This window comes from Cricetulus griseus, chromosome 3 (genome assembly GCF_003668045.3).
Source record: "Cricetulus griseus strain 17A/GY chromosome 3, alternate assembly CriGri-PICRH-1.0, whole genome shotgun sequence".
In the NCBI taxonomy this organism is placed as follows: domain Eukaryota; kingdom Metazoa; phylum Chordata; class Mammalia; order Rodentia; family Cricetidae; genus Cricetulus; species Cricetulus griseus.
This window is the reverse complement of record NC_048596.1, coordinates 152899493-152921520: the sequence shown is the minus strand read 5'-3', so window position 1 is coordinate 152921520 and position 22028 is coordinate 152899493. Positions and strand designations below refer to the sequence as shown.

Here is a 22028-nt window from a genome sequence, read left to right as displayed (position 1 = left end):
CTCTCTCTCTCTCTCTCTCTCTCCCTCCCTCCCTCCCTTCCTTCTTTCTTTCCTTCCAAACAGAGGTGACTTCGGAAGAATAGCCAGGAATGCCAGTAAATCAAGTGTCAGTACCAGGAAGAAATGACTCCAAAGTAACTTGAACCTTGCTCCCTGAGTCACCATCATTAGCAGAAGGTTTTTCCATGTGGTGTATGGTGCCTTAGCAGCTGTCTTACCCCTCAGAGGGCATTAAACTGACATGGATAACACAGCCCGTGAAGCTGGCACACATCTGAAAACGTCTGAACCTAATTCACATTTTTAATCATAGCAATTGCTCCACATTAAAGGATAAATACCCCCATCATCTTCTTGTAACACGATAAAAACCATTTGTGTTTTCTGCTGTAAACTGAAATAAAAAGCAAGGCTTGGCAAGAATTTTGAGGGAAAAAGAAGAGGGGAAGGATAAGAAGGAGGATGATGATAAGGAAGGTAGGTTATTTCAACTGACCAAAGCTGAGTATCCATTCACAGAAGTCCTTAAACTCTAACCTGAACCTGAAGAAAACAACTTTCCTAATTGTCAATTTCCAAGCTTCACATCACTTGCTCTCTGCTGTCAGTGGCATCAAGAATCAAAGAAGGTTCTTCCTATTGTACTGAAGGCAACAACTAATCACAACTCCTGTATCATGTCCTTGGCCATGCTTCACTTGCTTACTGGTGATCACAGACACAGGGAAGACACCTGTGTGCCATGGTGCTCTTATATAATTTGAGTCAATATGAACCACAGCATTCCACTCTGTATGGCAGAGTGATGCCAGGCTTGGGCTTGGTTCCAGGAGATTTGAGTGGTTGGTGCCACTCCCTAGGGTGTGTGCCAGCTCTATGGCTTGACAATGCATTTATTAACCCACTGCTAAAATGGACACATTAATAGCCATGCCATGCCATTTAGCTTGGAAAGCAAACAGAAGAGGTTTTGTATAGTGCTGCTGGGGCTCAGAAAATGAGCCACATTTTTGTGGAATACTATTTTAACTATGTAAAGATGTGTCATGTTTGTTTATGCTGTGGAATATTACTTTAACTGTGTAAAGATGTATTACATTTGTTTATGCCACATTTGTTTAACAAGGTAAGGATTGCTACATTTGTTTTACCTTGCCTGCCTAAGGCACCTGATTGGTCTAAAAGAAATGGACGGCCAGTAGCTAGGCAGGGAAGGGATTGGCAGAGCTGTGGACAGAGAGAATAAGTAGGAGAAAAGAAGAGAATAAGGGAGAAAGAAAGGGACATGCCCAGAGCCAGAAGCCAGGCAGCTGCCAGCCAGACACTAGGGGAAGCAGGAAAGTAAGATACACAGAAAGAAGGACATTGAGGTAAAAAAAAGCTCCAAAGTAAAACAGATGGAGAGAAATAGGTTAAATTATAAGAACTAGCAGGAAACATGCCTAAGGAAAGGCCGAGCAGTTGTAACTAAGAAGTTTCTGTGTTTGGGAGCTGGTTAGTGGCCCAAAAGAAAAAGCCTGGTTTACCCTGAAGTGTGGCAGTTGTATATATTGTATATTCAGCCTTTAGGTTGAGAACCAAGGTATCTTGGACCATCTCCTAATATCGTTTTCTGTCCTTTCTTATGCCACCAAATGCAGAGAGGGGCTTTCTCTGAAACTCTCTTACTGACTTAGAGTAGGAATCCATCAAAAAGAAACACAGTTACCTCCTATTTCCTTAAATAATCTTTCAAGTGAGAACAAGTTCATAGCTCAGAAGAAATTGGAAGTCAAACATCACATCAATGTGCAGGAAAAGCTGTCCCAAGCCACTTCATCTCCTCTATTTATTTCCTCTCCCTATAAAGGTACACATATGATCCTTGTTTGATATATGGGGTGTGGGGGAGTTCTTTCATCTTTTCAATGCACAGAAGCCATTGGAAATGGAAGCCATTCATTCATTTATTCAAAATGGACCTATGGGATACTAGTATGCCACTAGGGATAAAGGAATTAAAAATATACAGAAATGAAATCATTCTTTGGTGGAATTTAAAAATAGTACTAAACATGTAAATCTTGCTTTCCAGGAGTTACTTTTACTGCTGCTAAATCATTTGATCTCCTGATGAGAAGCTCCAAATTGGAGGCTTGGTCCCAGCCAAGGTGTTGGGGTGGGGGGGAAGCAGTAGGATCTTTAAGAGGTAGGCTGCAGTAGGGAGTCTTCAGAATCTGGGTCTCAGACACCTTCTTTCTTTTTGTTGCCGTGGTTTTACCTCATGCCACTGTCATGACCCCCTGTCTTACCACACCTCAAAAGTATAAGCATAAACTGAAAGCTGTACAACTGTGAGCCCAAAAAAACCTTTCATTTTTATAAGCTTATTGTTTTAGTAATATGTTACAGTATCAGAAAACTGACGAACACTGAGTGACCACTTCTTTCTCAAGGTGAATTTACTCATGTAGTCAATTAGTTGCCATAACCCAGTCCATAGTTATGCTTATTGGTTGTGGGATATTTGACCACACTTAGTGAAAATGGGTCACTGTTTTATTATGATTGGTTTAATAAAGAGATGAATGGCCAATAGTTAGGCAGGAGAGGTTAGGTGGGACTTCTGGGTAGAGAGAGGAACTATGGATGAATCTAGGTATGTGTGTGTGCAAGATGCCAGAGAAATGTAGAGCAAGTTGGATGTATAGAATGGAACAGAGGTAAAAAACAAACAAACACAGAAAACCCCAAAACCAAAAAACAAAAAACAAAACAAAACAAAAAAACCACCCAAAATAAAGAAACGGGTTAAGTCAGTAAGAGCTAGTTGGGAACAAGCCTAAGCTAAAGCTCAAGCTTCAAGCTTTCATAATTAATAATAAATCTCTGTGTCATTATTTGGGGGCTGGTGATCAAAGGAAGTTTGATGAGAAAGACCAACTACATTTGGTGTCCAATGCATGGTGCATAAATACACAGAGGGCCTGAGACAGCTGACAAAAGTTCAGGATTCAAGTCAGACACAGCTTTCTCTTGGGTAGGCTTGGTGTTGGAAGCATACAGAGGAGCTACTCCTTTAAGAGGTCCTGCTGTTCAACCAAGTCCTTGAACTTGCACTTCTTGGCACTAGAAAAAAACAAAACAAAACAAAAACCTTCCCAGAGCTTGGGCTCAGACATAGGCTCCAGGCCGGGCCTGCAGGCATAAGAGTAGGCTCTCAGGGATCCAAAGGGGGCAGAACCAGCCACCAGCACCATGTGCTAAGCTGAGCTGTGCAGTGGGTAGCTTAGCTACTACCTATCAAAGAAACAATGCATATACAAACAAACAAGCAAACAAACAAACAAGCCAGATCCAGGTCAAGAAAACCTCTAAACGGATATAGATATGCTTGAAAATGTTCTTAGATGCTGAAGAAAGAAAAGAAAATGGGTATAGACAGTTATAGAAAAATATAAATGGTTTTAAAATAATAGTCTTTAAAGAAAGAGTAAAGTAATATAGAAACGGATAAGCCATGTAAGGATGGGAAATGCTCAGGTTGTCTGGATCCTGTATGGTGCTTTGTTGACTTTGAATTTTTTGGATGCTGATGAGTGAAGGATAAATACTACTGAGAGATATTGGATTGTGGAAAAAAAACACTACTAAATTAAACCATCCTATATATTTTAAGGATGTCTTGACCTTAGAATTGAAGTCAGGAAATGTGTTGCACTGGGGAAGAGGCTATGCTCTTATTTCCACAGGAAACAAAAAGCTATGGATTTCTTCAAAATTAATAAAGATCAGATTTGACTGGGTGAGACCTCCTGAAAATCTTGGTTGCAGGCAGGAAAGAATAAACTGAGAAAAACTTCAAGATAGATGACATATAGGCTGATCTCTTTATGTGGGAACAGCTCTGAGACTGGATGAGACATGATAAATCTTGTTGGCTACAGAGTCCTCATGACTTATTATTACATGCTATCCTTTCATATTGACATGGATAGAGGCTTATATTATAGTTTAGCTATGCAGTCCAAATGAACTCATAAAGTTGGCAGATGCCTTTTATCTGCTCAGACACAGAACAGAGAATCATTTTAATTAATTTATGCATACCACACATTCTACACTTGTATTAATGCAGATATGCAGGCTACCTTCAAATGCTTGTGTATTTTCAGAAAAAAGGACCAGTCTTCAATGAAGACAAGTAACCCAGGTGATCCAGCCTCTCAGAATGCTGGAGTTACAGTTTCCTCAAAAATCTACATCCAGAACAACTTCAAAGCTGCTAGCTGAGATGGTCCAGTCTCATAGACTATTCAGCTGTGATTCAGATGAGCTCTGCTCTTTCCCATCACACCGAGACTGGACTACAGCTAGTTGTCTTAGGACTTGACCATTATCTCAATTTCTTCAGGGTCCCCTAAAGATGCCACCTCCCCCAGACAACAGGAAGCAGTCTGTGAAACACAACACCCTCATCCCCAAGAGGTAGGGTGGGTGGTTTTGGTCATTCAGTGGATTATGCATGCTTATCATCATTCAGGGGGGTTGGCTGCAAGTTGTTATTGGTCATGGTCAGGGAGGAAACTAAGCAAAGGAGATTAGATTCAGGGGTCTTTTTGAAAAGATAAAGAAGGGGAGGATATATAACTGATAGTATAACCAGTTGTCAGGATGGTTGAGCAGTCTAAGGCACTGTGTTCAGGAATGATAGTATAAAATTGTAGATTACAGAATCTATTTTTAAACTAAAAAGCAACTGTGATATCAAATATTTTTTACATTAATATGGATTTTTGTATATTGATACAAACTTAAGGTTATTTTTCTGTAACATACTGTATTATGTTTCTACTCTTGTTTAAGGTATTGTACCTATGCAGCTTATTTAAAAATGTATTGTATAGTTCTAGTCCTTGAAAGCTATTATTATAAATTATTTAGGATAATTAAGAACTGTAGGTTAGTAGTTAGTCATCCATAACAATCAAACTTGTAGCCAGGTTTTGTAGGTATGTTTTCAAAGTCAAATGGATTAGATAGATAGGTTGTCTTCAAACACTTCAGAAACATACAGAAAATGGCATTTAAGATGTTTTAATAATAGAGAAAATGTGGCACATTTACACAATGGAGTACTACTCTGCAAGGAAAAAACAATGGAATCTTGAAATTCACAGGCAAATGGATGGAACTAGAAGAAACCATTCTGAGCGAGGTAACCCAATCACAAAAAGACAAACATGGTGTGTACTCACTCATATATGGATTTTAGACATAGAGCAAAGGATTACCAGCCTGCAATCCATACCTCCAGAGAAGTTAGGAAACAAGGAGGACTCTAAGAGAGACATCATGGTCCCCTGGAGAAGGGGAAAGGGACAAGATCTCCTGAGCAAATTGGGAGCATGGGGGTAGGGGAGAGGGAGCTAGGAGAATGAGAAGGGGAGAAGAGGAGGGGTGAGGAAGACATGAGGGAGCAGGAAGGTTGAGTCAAGGGAAGAACAGAGGAAAGCAAGATAAGAGATACCATAATAGAGGGAGTCATTATAGGTTTAAAGAGAAATCTGGCATTAGGGAAATGTCTGGATATCTACAAAGATGACACTAGCAAACAATCTAAGCAACAGAGGAGAGGCTACCTTAAATGCCTTCCCCTGATAATGAGATTGATGACTGACTTATATGTCATCCTATAGCCTTCATCCAGCAGCTGGTGGAAGTAGAAACAGACACCCACAGCTAATCACTGAACTGAACTGGAATCCAGTTGCAGTGAAGGAGGTGTGATGAGCAAAGGGGTCCAGACCAGGTTGGTGAAACCCACATAAACAGCTGACCTGAACAACGGGGAGCTCTTGGTCCCCAGACTGATAGCTGGGAAACCAGCATGGGACTGATCCAGACCCCAGGAACCTGGGTGTCAGTGAGGAGGCCTTGGAAATCATGGGAGCTTCTGTAGTAGATCAGTATTTATCCATAGCATAGGTGGGGACTTTGGGAGCCCATTCCACATAGAGGGATACTCCCCAAGCTAAGACAAATGGGGGTGGGCATAGGCCCTATCCCAAAGGTTATGAAGACTCTGAAGACCCCCTATGGAAGGCCTCATCCTCCCTGGGGAGCAGAAAGGGTATGGGATAGATAGAATTTTATTGGTGTGTGGGGGGTTATGGTAGGGGAGGAGTGGAGGGAGAGGGAACTGGAATTGACATGTAAAACAATCTTGTTTCTAATTCAAATAAAAATGGGAAAAAAGATGTTTTAATAACATAAGGCTTTTCATGACATTGAGACACGTCTGTTCCTGGCAGCTCCAATCTACTTCAGAAAAGGATGATGGACATTGAAGAACCTCCATATGGAGTTTGTTTCTATTGTGTCACAGTTAGCCTCTGGGCAAGAAACTTCCCTTGCCTCGACTACTGACAGTATCCTATCCATACTGGACAAGCAGTACACAAAAGAAGGTGACTGCTGAACTTTGCAAAGACAAGGTAGGACAGTCCTTCAAAAATTCCTGCTTCACAGAAAAGTCTGTCAGATATTCCAGGCCTGTAGACAGAAGATGGATGCCACAACATCACAGAAGAACCTAGGGTGACTGTCCAGGCATCCAGTTGTTTCTGTCATTTCTATAGTTTTAGAAGTTGTTGGATCTGAACTTCCTATTTACTCAGCTAACATTTTTAATCCTTCTTGAGTCTCTGATGGAGTTGAAGACTAAATAGTCATACAGTTTCCCTTGTCACCAAATTCACAACAGAAACTCACAAAAGAGGTATACAGTGCATAAGGTTGAGAGATAAAAAGCTTAAGTTGTTTATTGAAGAAAATGTTTTAAGGTCTAAAATGACACTTGTAGGATGGTAATACAAGTTAAGATAGAAAGAGTATTAAGTACAAAACTTTGGTTTCACCAAGATAGGACAGATTTTTCCAGAACTTACAAAATACAAGTGGACTGGACATTGTGAATGGAATTTTTTTTTGCAGTATTTTTTCAGGTTAGTGTTTTCAAAGGTAGTATTTATTAAAGTTGTAACTGAAGATTCATTTAAAAGACTTTTTATATGAAAACTGTCTTAGGTAGATGTGGAAATGTTGACACTCTAAATAATATTTCAATAACAAGCTTATTTCCTAGCTATTTATCTATCTTTAAAATATGCTATATAATTACAAAGTACAATTAGTAACAATAACAATAATTACCACAATACAATAGAACCATGGACCCAGAGCCCCAGAGACACAAAGAGGTAATAATTTGTCTATGTATTTAAAGGAAAGAGAATGCACACTAGCAGTAATATTGGGAGGGGGATTGAAAGTAATTTTTTTCTTATTCTCCACAGAAAAATAGATGTAAACTTTGATACCTGTTGTTAAATACTTTGTGAATGTAATTTTTACCTGATAATTTTCTTATTGTATATAGTTTTACTATGTTAGAGTTAAAACCTTTCCCTTTTATTTAGACAAAAGGGGAAATATTGCAGGATATTTTTATCACACTGTGTGAAAATGTGTCACTGTTTTATTTTGACTGGTTTAATAAAGAGGTAAATGTCCATTAGCTAGGCAGGAGAGGTTAGGTGGGACTTCCGGGAAGAGAAAGGAATTCCAGATGAATCTAGGTATGCGAAAGATAACAGTGAGATGGAAGAGAGGTAAAAAGCCACATGACAGATTATTAGAAACAGGTTGATTTAAGTTGTAAGAGCTAGTTGGGAACAAGTCTAACCTAAAAGCCAAACTCCATAATTAATAATAGTTTTTATGTCATTATTCGGGGGCTGGAAGTTCAAGAGAGTCTGGCAAGACAGGCTCATTCCATTGTTCAACACAGGCAGAAAGTAAGGACGCTAGGTACAGGCTAGGGGTAGCATGCCCAAGGCTACAAGACTAGGAGGGGCAGAACAGAGGTTTCTGTCCATCCTTCTCATCATAGGGGTCATTTTTTCAGAGCTCTGACATGTTCTCATCTTCACCATCTTCCCTAGCCAACATCTCCCTCCGTTTGACTTCTAAGAGACTAAGAGATTCTCTGTCACATAGCAGTCATGTTACACTAGCCAGGAAAAAAATCCATTCACTAAGACAAAAGCTGCACTTTATTATATTTTTCTAACATTTTATTTCTTTTAGCTATGTAATGTGTACACAATACAGGGTTCTAATGTAACATAAAATTATAAGGCTCATGGGATACTTGGGGTATATGGTAGCAGTCAGTTCTTCTTCCTGTACAGTCTATACATCCATAGTATGGAAATACTCTATTTTGCAATGCTAATTTGTTTTTGCTGACATCATTGTGGATACAAATCTGTATTGGTGCAATATGCCTCACTTGGTTTATTAATGTTGTAAAGGTGTTGGTTTCAAGTCCTTAATTCTTTCCACTTCCTTTGGTGAGCTACTGCTATTTTACAGTAGTTTTCTCTTACATATGTTATTCTTGGCATTAAGAATACATTCCTATGTGTCAATGCTGTCATCTAAAGAAACAGAGATGACAATTGTCATGCAAAATTTTATGCAAAACAGCAATCTTTTTTGTTTGACTAAAGATCCAATTCTTGAAACTTAGCAAACTCTAGCCATCTCCTTTTAATTGCAGCCAGGAAATATTTCCCTGTGAAAACTGAACTTTGTTTTGTGGATATTTAGATATTTCACTTCACATTAGCCCGGCTTTGCTTTTGGCAGTACGAGGACTCTACAATGCACATCAAGTTAAGCCCACAACACTTACCTCCCAAATTCATACCAGCTTGAAGACATTTCTGGAGTCTGCAGGCAGGACAGTTCTTTCGCCGAATCTTATCAATGATGCAGTCATTCCTTCCAGCACATAAATAGTTGTGTTGCCCTGATTTAATAATAAAAAAGTATGTTAAAACAACAACTACCAAACTAGAATAGAATACTAACAAGTATAATCAGAATAGGGCTCTTTCTCCTTTCCTACTTGGACATTTCTTCTTCAACACAGTAGGGGCAAACAGGCTTATGGATAACAGAGGCGAGAAGCTGGCGACTTACCACCACTAAGACTTTACTTCCCTGTACTAACACTGTATGACAGACAGATTGTTACATAGGAAGAAGAGCCATGCCCTCCCACTATTTGATTTTGTTAATGGCTAAATGTGCTATGCATTTCCATCAAACATTATAAGCAAAGGCCAGATTGCACCTTAAAGTTACCAAGCCCATTGTGTTGACTGGTCTTATGTCACCTTGTCAGACAAGAGTTATCTGAAAGGAGGGAATATCAATTGGGAAAATGCCTCCATAAGATCTCGCTGTAAGGCATTTTCTTCATTAGTGATTGATGGAGGATGTCCCAGCCTATTGTGGGTGATACTATCCCTGGGCTGGTGATTCTGGGGTCTATAAGAAAGCAGCCTGAGCAAGCCACAGGCAGCAAGCCAGTGAGCAGCACCCCTCCATGGCCTCTGCATTAGCTCCTGCCTCCAGGATCCTGCCTTGTTTGAGTTCTTGTCCTGACTTCCTTCAGTGATGAGCGTGATATGGGAGTGTAAATAATCCTTTCTTCCCCAAGTAGCTTTTTGGCCACAGTGTTTCTCTGCAGCAATAGAAACTCTGACTAAGACACCTAGTCATCACTGATGCACACAATTTCACTACAGAGACTTCCAAATTCACACTAGGAAATGCCTGTCTTTCATTCTGTGAGGCTACCTGGAACTAAACACAAATCACACGTAGAGACAGCACAGCCTTATAGAGTGACACCTACTGGCCGAATATGGAATTGTAGCCTAGCTCTACTATTCATTTGCTTATTTAAAAATATTCACTGAATATCCAGGAGGTGCCAGAAACTTCTTGAAGCAATGAAGAGTCTACAAGAAACCAGGCAGACAAAAGTCTCTGCCGTGTTAGCTTTAATCCAACCTGGGGAAAAAGAGAAAACAGACAATGCTGTCAGATAAATGGATGGCCGTGAGAGTGTGGGCTGGGGAGGCAAGGGAAAGGACACATTTCTCCTGGTGGGTAGAAGGAACAGGAAGTCCTCACAGCAAGGGGATTTTTAAACAAAAGTGTAAAGGTCCTTCGTGTGCCTGTGGGGACACCCAGGCAGAGGGGAAAGCAAACAAAGGAGGAAAATGGGTACCGTCAGTGGGTGGGCTTCAGGAAGAGTATGGTTACAAGAGTGGCTGCCTGAACAGAGGGACATGCAACAGCAAAGTGGCCTGAGGGTCCAGGGCTAACATGAGCCTGTCTGGATGGCCTTGGAGGCCACAGTATAACAACAGCTTTGGGTGTTATTCTGGGTGATAGGAGAAGTCACTGGACTTGTGAGCTTGAAACAGGACCACTCTGGTTGCTGTATGGAACACAGACTGCAGTGGATTAAGAACAAAGGCTGAAGATCTGTGCGGATACTACATCTAGGGGAAGGGTGAAAGTGGCTTAAAGGGTCAGTGTGATGTTTCAAAAATGATCAGATTCTAGAGGAATTCTGAAGATCAATCAGCTGAGAGATGTTGAATTGGAGACTTAAGATTCTAGGCTAACCCCCAACTAGAACAATGAACTGCCTTCAATTAAAATGGACAGATGTCAGGGACTTATGGGGAGTTACCCCATCTCAGTCTGCAGGGGCAGGTCAGATGCTTCCAAGTAAAGGTGTTGGCAATTAGACATCCAGGTATGGAGTGAGAAGAAGTCTGGGCCTGACATGCTGTCAGCTCAGGCTGTAATGTAAGTCATGAGACAGAGTGACAGCATGTAGTGAGCAGTGACCACAGAGAGGGCGACTCATGAACACAAGTGAATACAAGAGGATCTCACTGATTACTATAACACAGTGGACAGGTTAGTTTAAGCTCTTTCTTCCGCCCATCACTATCATGTCCCCTTGATTGATAATTTCTAATCATAGTAAGTATTCAACAAAAATAACACAGAGTTCTTGATACAATAAATCACTTAAAATGATATAGGAGCAGTAGGACATGCCTACTGCACATGCAGGCAACTGTCACTACTGTTGTTCTCCAGAGGGAGAACACAAGCTAGAATCAGTAGTGATGAAACACAGAATCAGAAGGACAATTCAAAAGGCCTGGTGGTGCTGGTCTCCCTGGAGGCCAGAAGGCTGTCTAAAGAGCAGTTGGCAATATAATTTGCTGGTGGTCTAACAGCATGTGGAAAATGCTCTTTGGAAATAATAAACAATGGAATGTTCTTTGAGTAAAGCACAGTTGCTTTATTAGGCAGAATTTCCATTGGCAACTGGCATCCTGTGCCTTTCACATCGTTACGAGAGTGAATGCCCAACCACAGGTTCATCTGCAACTCACAATGAATTGAGTCAACTTTAAAGTATAAAGAAATAATGAAATGTAATTTTAATTTATTTCAATTCACCAAGGACTTATGGCTACAAGACATTTGCATACGACATTAGTCTCATGGGGTGTAAATTTCTTTTCATTTCTACAGATTGGTGATAAATGCAAACAAGTCTTGTTGGTATATAAGAATGAGCCAGAAACGCCCTCCATCTTCCACGTGCATGAAAGATGTTCTCTGGTTGTTCTTTTGAGAATGAATGAATTCCAAAGGCCAGGATGAATTTATGATCGGCATCCTTTAAAGATGCAGGATCCTATAACAACTTATAGTTTCCTTCCTGGGCTGTGTTCCATCTGTCACATAGGACAGGAGAATTGCAGGAGACTACTACAGACATCTTATACTGTCTTATAATTGCCAGACAATTCTGTTATATATTTTCTAGTTGTGCAAACATTAAGAGATGTAAATTTTAATTACAATTTAAAAAAGGTTTATGGGTTTTGCCTGCATATCTATCTGTGCTCCATGGTACCTGGTGAGGTCAGAAGACCGAACTGACCTTTTGTAACTGGAATTACAATTGTTTGGGAACTATCTGGTGGTTGTTGGGAATGGGACCTGGATTCTTGGGAAGATCAGCCCGTACTCTTTACCACCAAGCCATCTCTTTAGTTCTAACATTGAAAATCCAAATTGTACTTATACAAACGTGTGATTTGTGTCTCTCATCCCTTGGTCCCTATATCATCAACAAGAACAGACTAAAAGTTAGAATGGAACTGGATGATTTCAATTCCATTAATTTCCCTTCTAAAGCCTGTGTTCTCTTAGTGCTAGGGTAGCTAATCCCGAAGAAGTCATTTTGTAGACTATGTGCAATAAATAATTTTGACAGAAATACTAAGACTGGCAGACAATCAGAATTCTGAGTAGACAGTGGTGGCCAGGAATGACAGCTAAGGGACTCAGTAGTCACTCAGCAGGTCCTGGGATGCTATTGAGATTCCTGCTTACAGAGCATCAGGTCCTGATCCATGCTTCAGAAAGATAAATCTTAAGGTCATGTGACAGGTTAGTAGGCTGTAAGTAGGGACCACTGCTAGAGGTCCCCACAAAAGTTCAGAGATCCCTATATGAAAATAAGTAGCTGTATACTAGCCGGCATACAGAGAACCAGAGAAGTAATTCTGGGTTAAAAAGAAACCTAAGTGGCTAAGGAAAATAAGGTTGATTTATTACTGAGTCACATATCAATTATGAGGGAAATTCTACATTTGAGCAATGACATAACAGCGTAAAGCAGGTAGGTCTCCTGCACATACTTATAAACTTTTCAGCAAAGCGTTGGGCTAAAAGAATTTACAGATGCCTAGGAGTGACCAAACGCAGGGAGACATTGGAGGGAAATTACTATAGAAAAGAGAAACCCTCTAGGCAAGGTTTTGTGGATGACTACCCTCACCCCCAGCCTTGTGATTCATGTAGTACAAGATGGCTAGAAATAAAAAAGCCAAAAAATTAAAAAAAAGGCCTTAATGTTACAAGAGCAAAAAGACAGGCTTTGAGACTGTGGTAAAAGATGGCCATTGAAGGAGAAATACTGAAAAGCAGGCTATATTAGAGGAGGGTAAGAGACTCCAGAAATGATCATGAGACATCACCTCAGTGTAAAGTACAATTTAAGCCTGAAATAGGTGAGCAGGTATTTCAGTAGCTGCTTGCCAAAGAGGAACAGCGCTTGAATCCCACAAAACTAGGAGACACAAAGCCTTCTGTCTTTCCTTTGAAATCCCAAAAGGTTCATGCCCTACAAAGAGATCCTGTACTCCACAGTTAGGGCAAAATAGATTCCCCCAAAGTGAAAAGCAAATAAAACAAAGGATCTACAGGTCAAGGTGATTGCCAGAGATTTAATTGACAACTAGATTAAAATTCATCATCTTCCAGGAAAACAGAAAATATAACAAAATACAGAATCTTTAGAATAAGCAGACTATAATAACTATATATAACAATATACAAACAGAAAAATATGAGCCAAAGTAAATAGAAAAAAAAAGTCAGTGAAAGACCTTCATAAATAACCTAAAGGCTGGAATTAGAAGCACCTGTGAGTTAGACTATGTTAAAAAAAGGATGACTACAGGTAAAAAGAAATGGGGGCCAATCATGTAGAGCCTGCAAACAGAACAGACAGATATACAAACAAAAACAGATGGAAACTCAAATGAAATGTGCAGCAATTAAGTTACTGTGAAGAATTACCAGGATACTGGGTGTTCAACAAGAATGCAGCAATGAAATTAAATCAATATAAACAGAAATAGTTCAAAAGCACAAGGAGAAAATAATTTAAAAATAAGTGAATGAAACATCAGTAGTATGTGGACTACTGGTTCAAATTATTTAATACAAGTGTAGAGTCCTTGAACAAAGGAAAGAATAGATCAGAAATATGTGAAGATATCCCAATTTAATTTTTAATATCAAAAGATAAATAGAAACAAAATAACTGTAGTGTGACACAGTCAAATGCCTGAAATATAAATATAAGGATAAAATTCATAAACGTAGTTGGGTATGGTGGAGAAAATATATCACACAAGGGGAACAAGGCTGAGTGATAACTATTTTTGATGAAAAAAACCAAGGCCAGAGCTACTGATAATTGATAGCTGCTGGGAGAGGGAGAGTTAGTTTTCTTTCAGGTGTAGCCTCTGGGAAGTTGAACACACAGCAGTGTATGGCCATATACCCAAAGGTATATAGCCAGCACAAACAGTTTTTTTTTTTTTTTAAATAAGGATACAAAGTTGATTTGTATGATACGGGCAGAGGATAGACTTTGGAGGAATTGAAGGGGGGTGGTTAATATAATCAAACTACAATGTATGAAATTCTCAAAGAACTAATTAAAAATATGTTTTACAAACATCTGAGGCCACAAAGATGCTGTGCTGTGTCAATTGTCAATCTTGAATTTTAAGAGTAGTTCTCCAAATCAAGGAGAAATGAAGATTTTATTTGACTGTGTGCGTGCATGCGTGTGTGTGTGTGTGTGTGTGTGTGTGTGTGTGTGTGTGTGTGTGTGTGTTTGTGTACATGTACTTTGCTATTATGTGTCTATGCATTTGGGGTTGTTATAATACCAGTTTGACAGCATAAAATTGTATTACATCTCTCTAGCAGTACTCTGTTTTAATGAAGCAACTTTTTCCCTCCATGATGTAGAAATATATGTTTTTTGAAATGTCTCATTTTTATGAGACCTCAATACTATCTACAACTACAAGACAGATAATTTAAAGTTTACAGGGGAATGCAAATGTCCTGTAGTTTTCTAATAGATTCTATTGATATATGATTTGTTACTACAAAATATTCCCTTGTAGGTAGACTTTTGCACAAATTTATAGTATTTGCTAACCACTATGGAAAATGGTCCTTATGCTAATGAAGAAAGTAGAGATGCAGATAACATTACTGCCTGGAACATTGATGCTACATAGATTCTGGAAGAATTAATGTACAAATACTGCATTATTAGGTTAGCATGTGCACACAACACATGGAGCTTGCAAGTTTATGCAGTGTGCTGTGTAGACACAGACCCACAGTAAAGCAGTGCACTCAAGACTTCTAAGTATCTGGCTTACAAATGGCCCACAAATGCAAATACGGTTTTGCTCCATTCCCATCATGCCACCATGAGCTCCCCTCCATACTGTGTCCAATAATGAAATGAGCTCTAAGGAAACATGGAGGCTCATCCTAGCATTTGGGAGGTAAAGACAAAGGGATCAGAAATCCAAAGACAGTCTCCTGTTTATGGCCAGTCTGAGGTCAGCCTAGGGAATAGGAAACTCTGCTTAAAGTTAGTTCTTTGTTTTAAGGAAGGAAAGAGAAAGGAAGCAGGAGGGAGGAAAGAGAAAAGAAGGAGGAAGGGAGAGAGGAAGGAGGGAGAAAAAAGGAAAGAAGGAAGGAGGGAGGGAAAGAGGAAATGGAAGAATGAAGGGAGGAAGGAGGGAAGAAGGAAGGGAGGAAAGATGAATGAGGGAACGAAGGGAAGAAGGAAGAGGGAAGGAGGAAGGAAAAGGAAGGAGGGAGGAAGGAAAGAGACATGAGTTCTGAGGATTTTCAATACAGTCAGTGATGGGGGAATAGCTTTCTGTGGCTGAGTATTAATGGCAGCTGCTGATCTCCCAGGAGAACCTGCTCAGTGTGTGCTGCCCCAGGCTGTGGTAGTGTTTGGGAGGAAAGGCAGCCAGTCTGAGTTCCAGAGGCTTCCAAGGTGAGAGGCAATCTGGATGGAACACCAAGGTGCTGACATCAGCAATCGTGGACAACAGAAATTCAAAGGCTGACTGGAAAACCAGCACTCAAGCGTGCTCAAAAAAAGAAACCAAAGAAATCACAAAGCTGAGTTCAAAAACAACAAGTACAAGCTTTTGTTATTTCTGTATTGTTTCAAACTATAACATTGCTTTTAACTGTAGGGTAATTTGGGAAATGTTTAAAGAGTAAACATTGTTTCAAAAATTCCCGAAAGCAACAAAAGTTATCTTTGGCATTTTTTTAAAAATACAAAATCAAGAACCAACTTTGTGCTATTCTTGACCTGGTGCCAAATGAGAAAGGCAGATTGAGGGACTTGAGGGTCTTAGAGACTCGATAACACAAAAGCAGAGAAGGCAAAAGATGGAAGGCTATGAGGAGGAGAGCAGGAAGAAAACGGTTTAGCCAGAGCCTGTGGGCTCAGAGGCTGACTCAGACCCCAGGGGAAATGAAAGCCTTATTCAGAGTGCTTTACAACTCAGCGTCTTGGTCCCCTAAACTATAAAATGGAGACACCTGTGCCAAGCTGATAAATGGTGGTATGGATTCAAACAAAAATGCATCAATAAGAAGCACAAAATCTGGCCTTCAGTAAAGACTGAAAAAATGAAAAATTAAATAAATAATGTTAGTAGTATTGCCACTATTTGCTTTGGTTAGTTCACCCCTCTGCTCTCTCTCTCTCTCTCTCTCTCTCTCTCTCTCTCTCTCTCTCTCCCTCAAAGTGAGAAAATTGAAGTGACAGCTCTTAATTAGATATAAGTGAGCAGGGCACTCCCTGTAGGGCAGAGCATCACAGTGTGAGGCTGTCCTTAAGGTGAAAAGGTCCCACTTGACACAAACACTACTCATTTCTGATCCCATCTTCAAGATTTAGTTTCTTCCAAAAGCCAACAAGGAAGTAAGAGAGTTAAACTATATCCTAAAAGTAAACAGAAGACAAAAGTCAAACCCTCCCATCTGTCTGAAGCTCAGCTAAGAATGAGATTAGGGCCCAGGACCTGGAGGAGTCTAGAAAGTACTAACTTCCCCGTTGCTGTTCTTGATCATCAACTGTCAGTTTGCTAGAATTAATCAATGCCTTTCAAAGTATGAGAGTTTGTGCAGTCAGATACTGAATCCCTTGAGACCACACAATCCAGTGGAGCAAAGCTGAGGAGAGCAGATATTCACAAACGGGGTCCAGAAGGAGGTTCTTGGATTCAGAACACATCTCCAGTCAACAAGTGTGTGTGTGTGTGTGTGTGTGTGTGTGTGTGTGTGTGTGTGTGTGTGTGTGCGCTCTTGTGCTCACAAATGATTATATATATACATGATCTAGGGACCCAACTCAAGGGTCTCATGTCATTCAGTCAAGCATTCTAACAGTGAGCCAAACCCCCAGCCCAAAGATTTTCATGGCAGTGTTGAAGGAGTCAAAATGCCGCCTATCCATCACCTCCAAGACTTTACATTCTGGAGGGTCAGGAGTTCGGAGAAGTTGAAAGGAATCAGTTGCATGGCATTGATATCATGTGACTTTATGGAGATGGTCATATGAGGGTGGAGAGAAAGGCCTTTATGAGGAGGGGAACAGTCAGGAAGGGGTAGGGTACAAGTGTGACCATGAGTAAAGTACAATGGATGGTATATATGAAAATGCCACGGTGGAATCTGTTGTGTATACATTAATTTAAAAAAGGAAGGAAAACTCCTGAGCCAAGCCCTAGAAAATGTTTAGAATGGGAAACGTGGGGAGAACAGGTGCACAGCAACTCAAACAAAGAATTTCTTCAAAGGGAGGTGGGGACATCGTTAAGTGCCTGGAGGCAACTGCTCAGGCAGGCTGGCAGGCAGGAGCACAAGTAGCAATCTGCATGTGCTGAGGATGACTAGAGCCTGACAAGCTCTCAGGGCCAATCTCTTTCTGTGGTAGGACCAGAAGCGCCCCTCCCGCCAGGCTGGGTCCCCAGCTCACACATTCCCAGGAGGTGGTAAAGCCTTCCAAAGGTGGAGCCTAGTGAGAGGAAGCTAGGTCACTGAGGACTGAATTTGAAGTGGGTTACTGGAATCCCAGTCTCTTTCCTCTTCCTCTTCTCTCTCTTTTTTCTTCCCCTCTTTTCTTTTCCCTACCACATTTTCCACACCATGCCATTCTCCTTTGCCACAGGCCCCATAGGTTGACATCTCTCAAAACATGAGTCCAAAGCACAGCTTTCCTCTCTTAGGTGACTTTATCTTGGGTATTGTGTCACAGTAACGGAAAGCAGTCAACATTCCCTGGATATCAGACTCACACATGTAACACTTTACTCAGTGTCTTTGAAACTAACTCCACTATGCTCACAAACCTATATAATGTCCCTATGTGGCAGGAAGTCCTCCTCAAACTTTTGAATTCCCCTTTACAGTTCTTTACAATTTTAAAGCTACAGTTAGCTATATGGGAACCCTCAGAACCATCATTGCCTTATATTATCCTTCATCTGTACCATTTCTATCTTTTATTGGCAAAAATGCCCCCAGGATTCCTTCCCCTGAGATTTTCTTGGGTCCTGTCATCTCTGCTAGAATCTTCTCCCATTAGTTCAGGTTCTCTTGGGTCAACGTCTAAGGCACAGAAATATGAAGCTTTGCTGCAGAAACAGACTGCAGAGAAGTTACTTTGCATTCTATTTCCTGATCTGCTATAAGGACCAGCTACCTGATGAACTGTCCTCAGATCAGAATGTCACAGAGGCCACTCAACCCAGTGGGTGACACGCACAAGGATTTAATGAATGGTGGTTACAGTTATTGTTGCTGTCATCATTCCATCTATTATCTTTAAAAGTTACTATTATTTTAAATTTATTTTTAAAAATGTTCAATACAATTTCATACAATATATTTTGTTTATATTCTTTCCTTTCCCCCAGCTTCTCCCAGATACTAAGCCTGCATGCATTCAACTTCATGTTTTTTTCCTCTTAAATAAAAAAGAAATTTAAGGGGAAAACCCCCACCAAACCAAAACAAAATAAAACACATAAAAAGGGAGCCTTTGGGTTAGCCAGCTACTCCTGGGGACAGACCTGCCCTGGAATATGGTTGACAGACCCAGAGTCATGCCAGTCAAGAAGTGAAGCTCCCTCTCCCAGTAGATACCAATTGTAAACAGCTTCTTGGTTGGGGTGGGACTCTGTATCCACTTCCCCTCTCTGTGCTGGCATTTGGCTGACTTGAACATGTGCAGCTCGTAGGTGTGACATCCCAGTTCCTGCCAGTTCATGTGTGCATCAGTCCTGTTGTGTCCTCTCCAACTATTTTCATCCCAGATGCTGTCGTCTAGTATTACTTATCACCATGACTATGCCTGGAATTAGACCGCCTGTCTCTAGATGTACCACTTCTGCACCAAATGTTTCTTAAGCTTAAAACAGATTAGCTGGGCATATTGGCACATGCCATGAATCTCAGCACTTGGGAGGTAAGACCTCTGAGTTTGAGGCTATCCATGTCTACAGAGTGAGTTCCAGGACAGCCAAGTCTACAGAAAGAGCCTGACGCTAAAGCAAACAAACAAACAACTTAAAAAAAAAAGTATTCTTTTATAGACCTTGGTATACACACACACACACACACACACACACACACACACACACACACACACACACACACACACACACACAAAGCAAGAGGAGAGCTTCTCTGGTTGAAATGAATCTGGAAAGGGCTGTCTTCGGTTGACAGTGTCCCAGGAGGGACTCTGCTGGACACCCTGAACTCTTTGGGCCATGAGCCTCCACAGAAGTTGTAAGATTTCTTTAGTACAGTGACCATCTGTACCCCAGATCCAATCCTGGCACTGTTTGGTTTACATGTCTTTCAAGGTCCTGTATGAGTTGTACTCTCAAAACCAAGACTGGAAGCACTAAGGTTACTTCTGGAGTGAACTCTGTGGGTACATGGAAGGGAGTTGGGCAGGGAAAACTCAAAGGCATACTCAGCAAACATCCTCTCCAACATTTCAGAAGCAACAGCTGCAGCTTGGACCAAGGCATAGGCCCCAGTAACTCTAGCTTATTTTTATGGATGCTTTGGCTTTTGGTATCTTATTGCTACTATTATTGATATGGATGACAATATATTATGTGACTTATTTTAACAACATGAAAACTTCAGATAAGGAATGTGATATTGAATCATCCACACCCAACTTAAAGACATCTATAAATGACAAATGGGTGGAGCAGTGTGCAACCTGAATCTTCCTGCCATTTGACCCCAGTTAAAGTTCAGATATATGTGACATCTCTTCCCCAAGCCTTCCCTCTGATTTCAGGAAGGGCTTCTGTTGGGCGAGCTCATTCTGTATTCAGTAGTATCTAGGGACTCACGCCTTGGGTCTGTCATGTCCTGCTTGCCTCACTGTTCCTCCGTAAGCATGGCTTCTAAGGAGGGTGGTACACTTTAATAAAGAAAAACACTGACATTTTCAGGGGACATTTGCTATAGGAAGCCCCAGGTTCTAGCAGCTCCAATGCCAAGGTCAACAGCTACAAACACCTTTTGGAATCCTCATGAGTGGATTAATGGAGTTGGGGGCACTTGGATTAGACCCTGTGAACAAACACTTAGCCAAACAGGGGACTGGGAGAGTCAACATTGGACAAAGGACCCAAATTGCATGCATAAAAAAATGTACATGATTACACCTTATACACAGGGCTTAGCTGCAGAAAGCAGAGTCTGGTTCTGCAGCACAGCAGTGCCGGGACCTCAAACAGAACCCTGGAGATGGGAACACTTGCACTACACCTTTCATGTTTCCTTCTGACAAGCAGAAGCTGTGCGATGTCACACTCAGGCCTCTGTACCTTTGCTCACTCTGCTCTGATGAGGAGATTCACAAGAGTATCTGGCTTGCTTGCTTCTGCCCCTAACTTCCCTCTGTTGAGAAAAGTGTTGAGAATCTGTAGGTACTCAGCCTCCTGGCTTCTGGGAAGGTCTGCCCTTACCCAGCAGAGCCCATGCCTGTGTCCTGTTCCCAGGCTCAGGTTGCAGATTCTTTTCTCTCTCACCACAAAGTCATATCCTTCAACTTACTTAGCCCTCTCAAAAGACTGATATTTTATCTTCCACAGGCCACTCCTTTGTTTTCCAGTCTGCCCAGAGTCTGGGTGGGGAAATACAGCACTGTTTATGAGGTCTCTTCGAGATTAGGAGAATCCCCAGAGTCACACTGGGACAGTGGGACATTTTTGCTGATCCTAAGCTGGGCCACAGGGTCCTGCAGTGTGTCCTCTGCTCCTGTCAGTCCAGTTCCATGTGTGCATTCCAGTTCCATATGTGGAGGTCACTGAAAGGCAGGGGCCCTCAGCCTCGGGCCACTGTGGGAATACAAACATTACAGTAACAAGTCTCTTTACAGCTCGGGCATGGTTTAAACCCTTTCTGTTGCCGTTTGGGTTGTCCTTTTGAAAAACAACAATTTTGTCAAATTTCACCACCAATCTTGCTTTCCTTTATATTAGTTTAAATGTTTATCATGTTATGTGAAGTAAGTAGAATTTTCTTTTCCTACCTTAAGGCTACAAAGGAGATTAACTAAAAAGATAGCAATTTACAAGGTTGTTTAATACTTAAGATATCATTGAGTTGAAAGATTAATAATTCTTGCTTAATAATCTGTTATACATCCAATGTCAGGAAGTCTGAGGATTGGGTTGGTGGAGAATTTCACTAAAATATGGGAACTAAGAGTGAAAGCATGGCCCCAAACTCATTAGGAAGCCTCCCACTTAACCACTGTGGGTACTCTGAAATGGCCAGACCTCAGGAGCAACATTCCTCTTTTTCAAAATGAGAATTCACTTTCAACATAAGAAAGGCAACTTCACTAAGTCCTTTTTAAAATTAACTTTTTGCTTGAATCTCATTTTTGTTTTTGAGAGTTCATTTGTTGTCGTGCTTGAGGGATTTTTTTTTTCCATCGGACAACTGCCCAGCAACAGTAGCCCATGCTTGCAGTCACTATTTTGGGCTACATCACATGTCCGTTACATAACCTTGTTTAACTGCTCTTGAACTGGTTCAAACAACCTGGGGAACAGATCAGGGCAGTCCCAGCAACTCCCCCGCTGCAGATTCTGATGAGCGATTTCCCATCCCCCATGCCATCCTACAATGTGTGGAGATGGAGAGCAGCGAGAACTGGTTATTCATTTCTAGAGCCAACTAAAACACTGGATAATTAACTTCCTCTGCTCAGTTAAAACCAGTCCGGCCCGCCCACAATAAACCAGTGCACAATGATGCCCTGCTGCTGAGCTTTATGAGAGAGCCGGATTAACATGTTTTAAAATGCCACAGGGGAAAGACAGCATGATAGGTTGTCTCTGCCACCTTGAAAC

The 22028-nt window shown here is 40.9% G+C and overlaps 1 protein-coding gene across 1 annotated transcript in view; it reads right to left on the bottom strand.

The window, feature by feature from the left end:
- The window catches only part of Nr3c2 (nuclear receptor subfamily 3 group C member 2), a 321919-nt gene that overhangs the window by 91806 nt on the left and 208085 nt on the right, over positions 1 to 22028 (bottom strand). The window contains exon 3 of the mRNA XM_027410547.1: positions 8741 to 8857. Within this exon, the coding sequence (XP_027266348.1) occupies positions 8741 to 8857 (117 nt within the window). The remainder of the gene's footprint in view (positions 1 to 8740; positions 8858 to 22028) is intronic.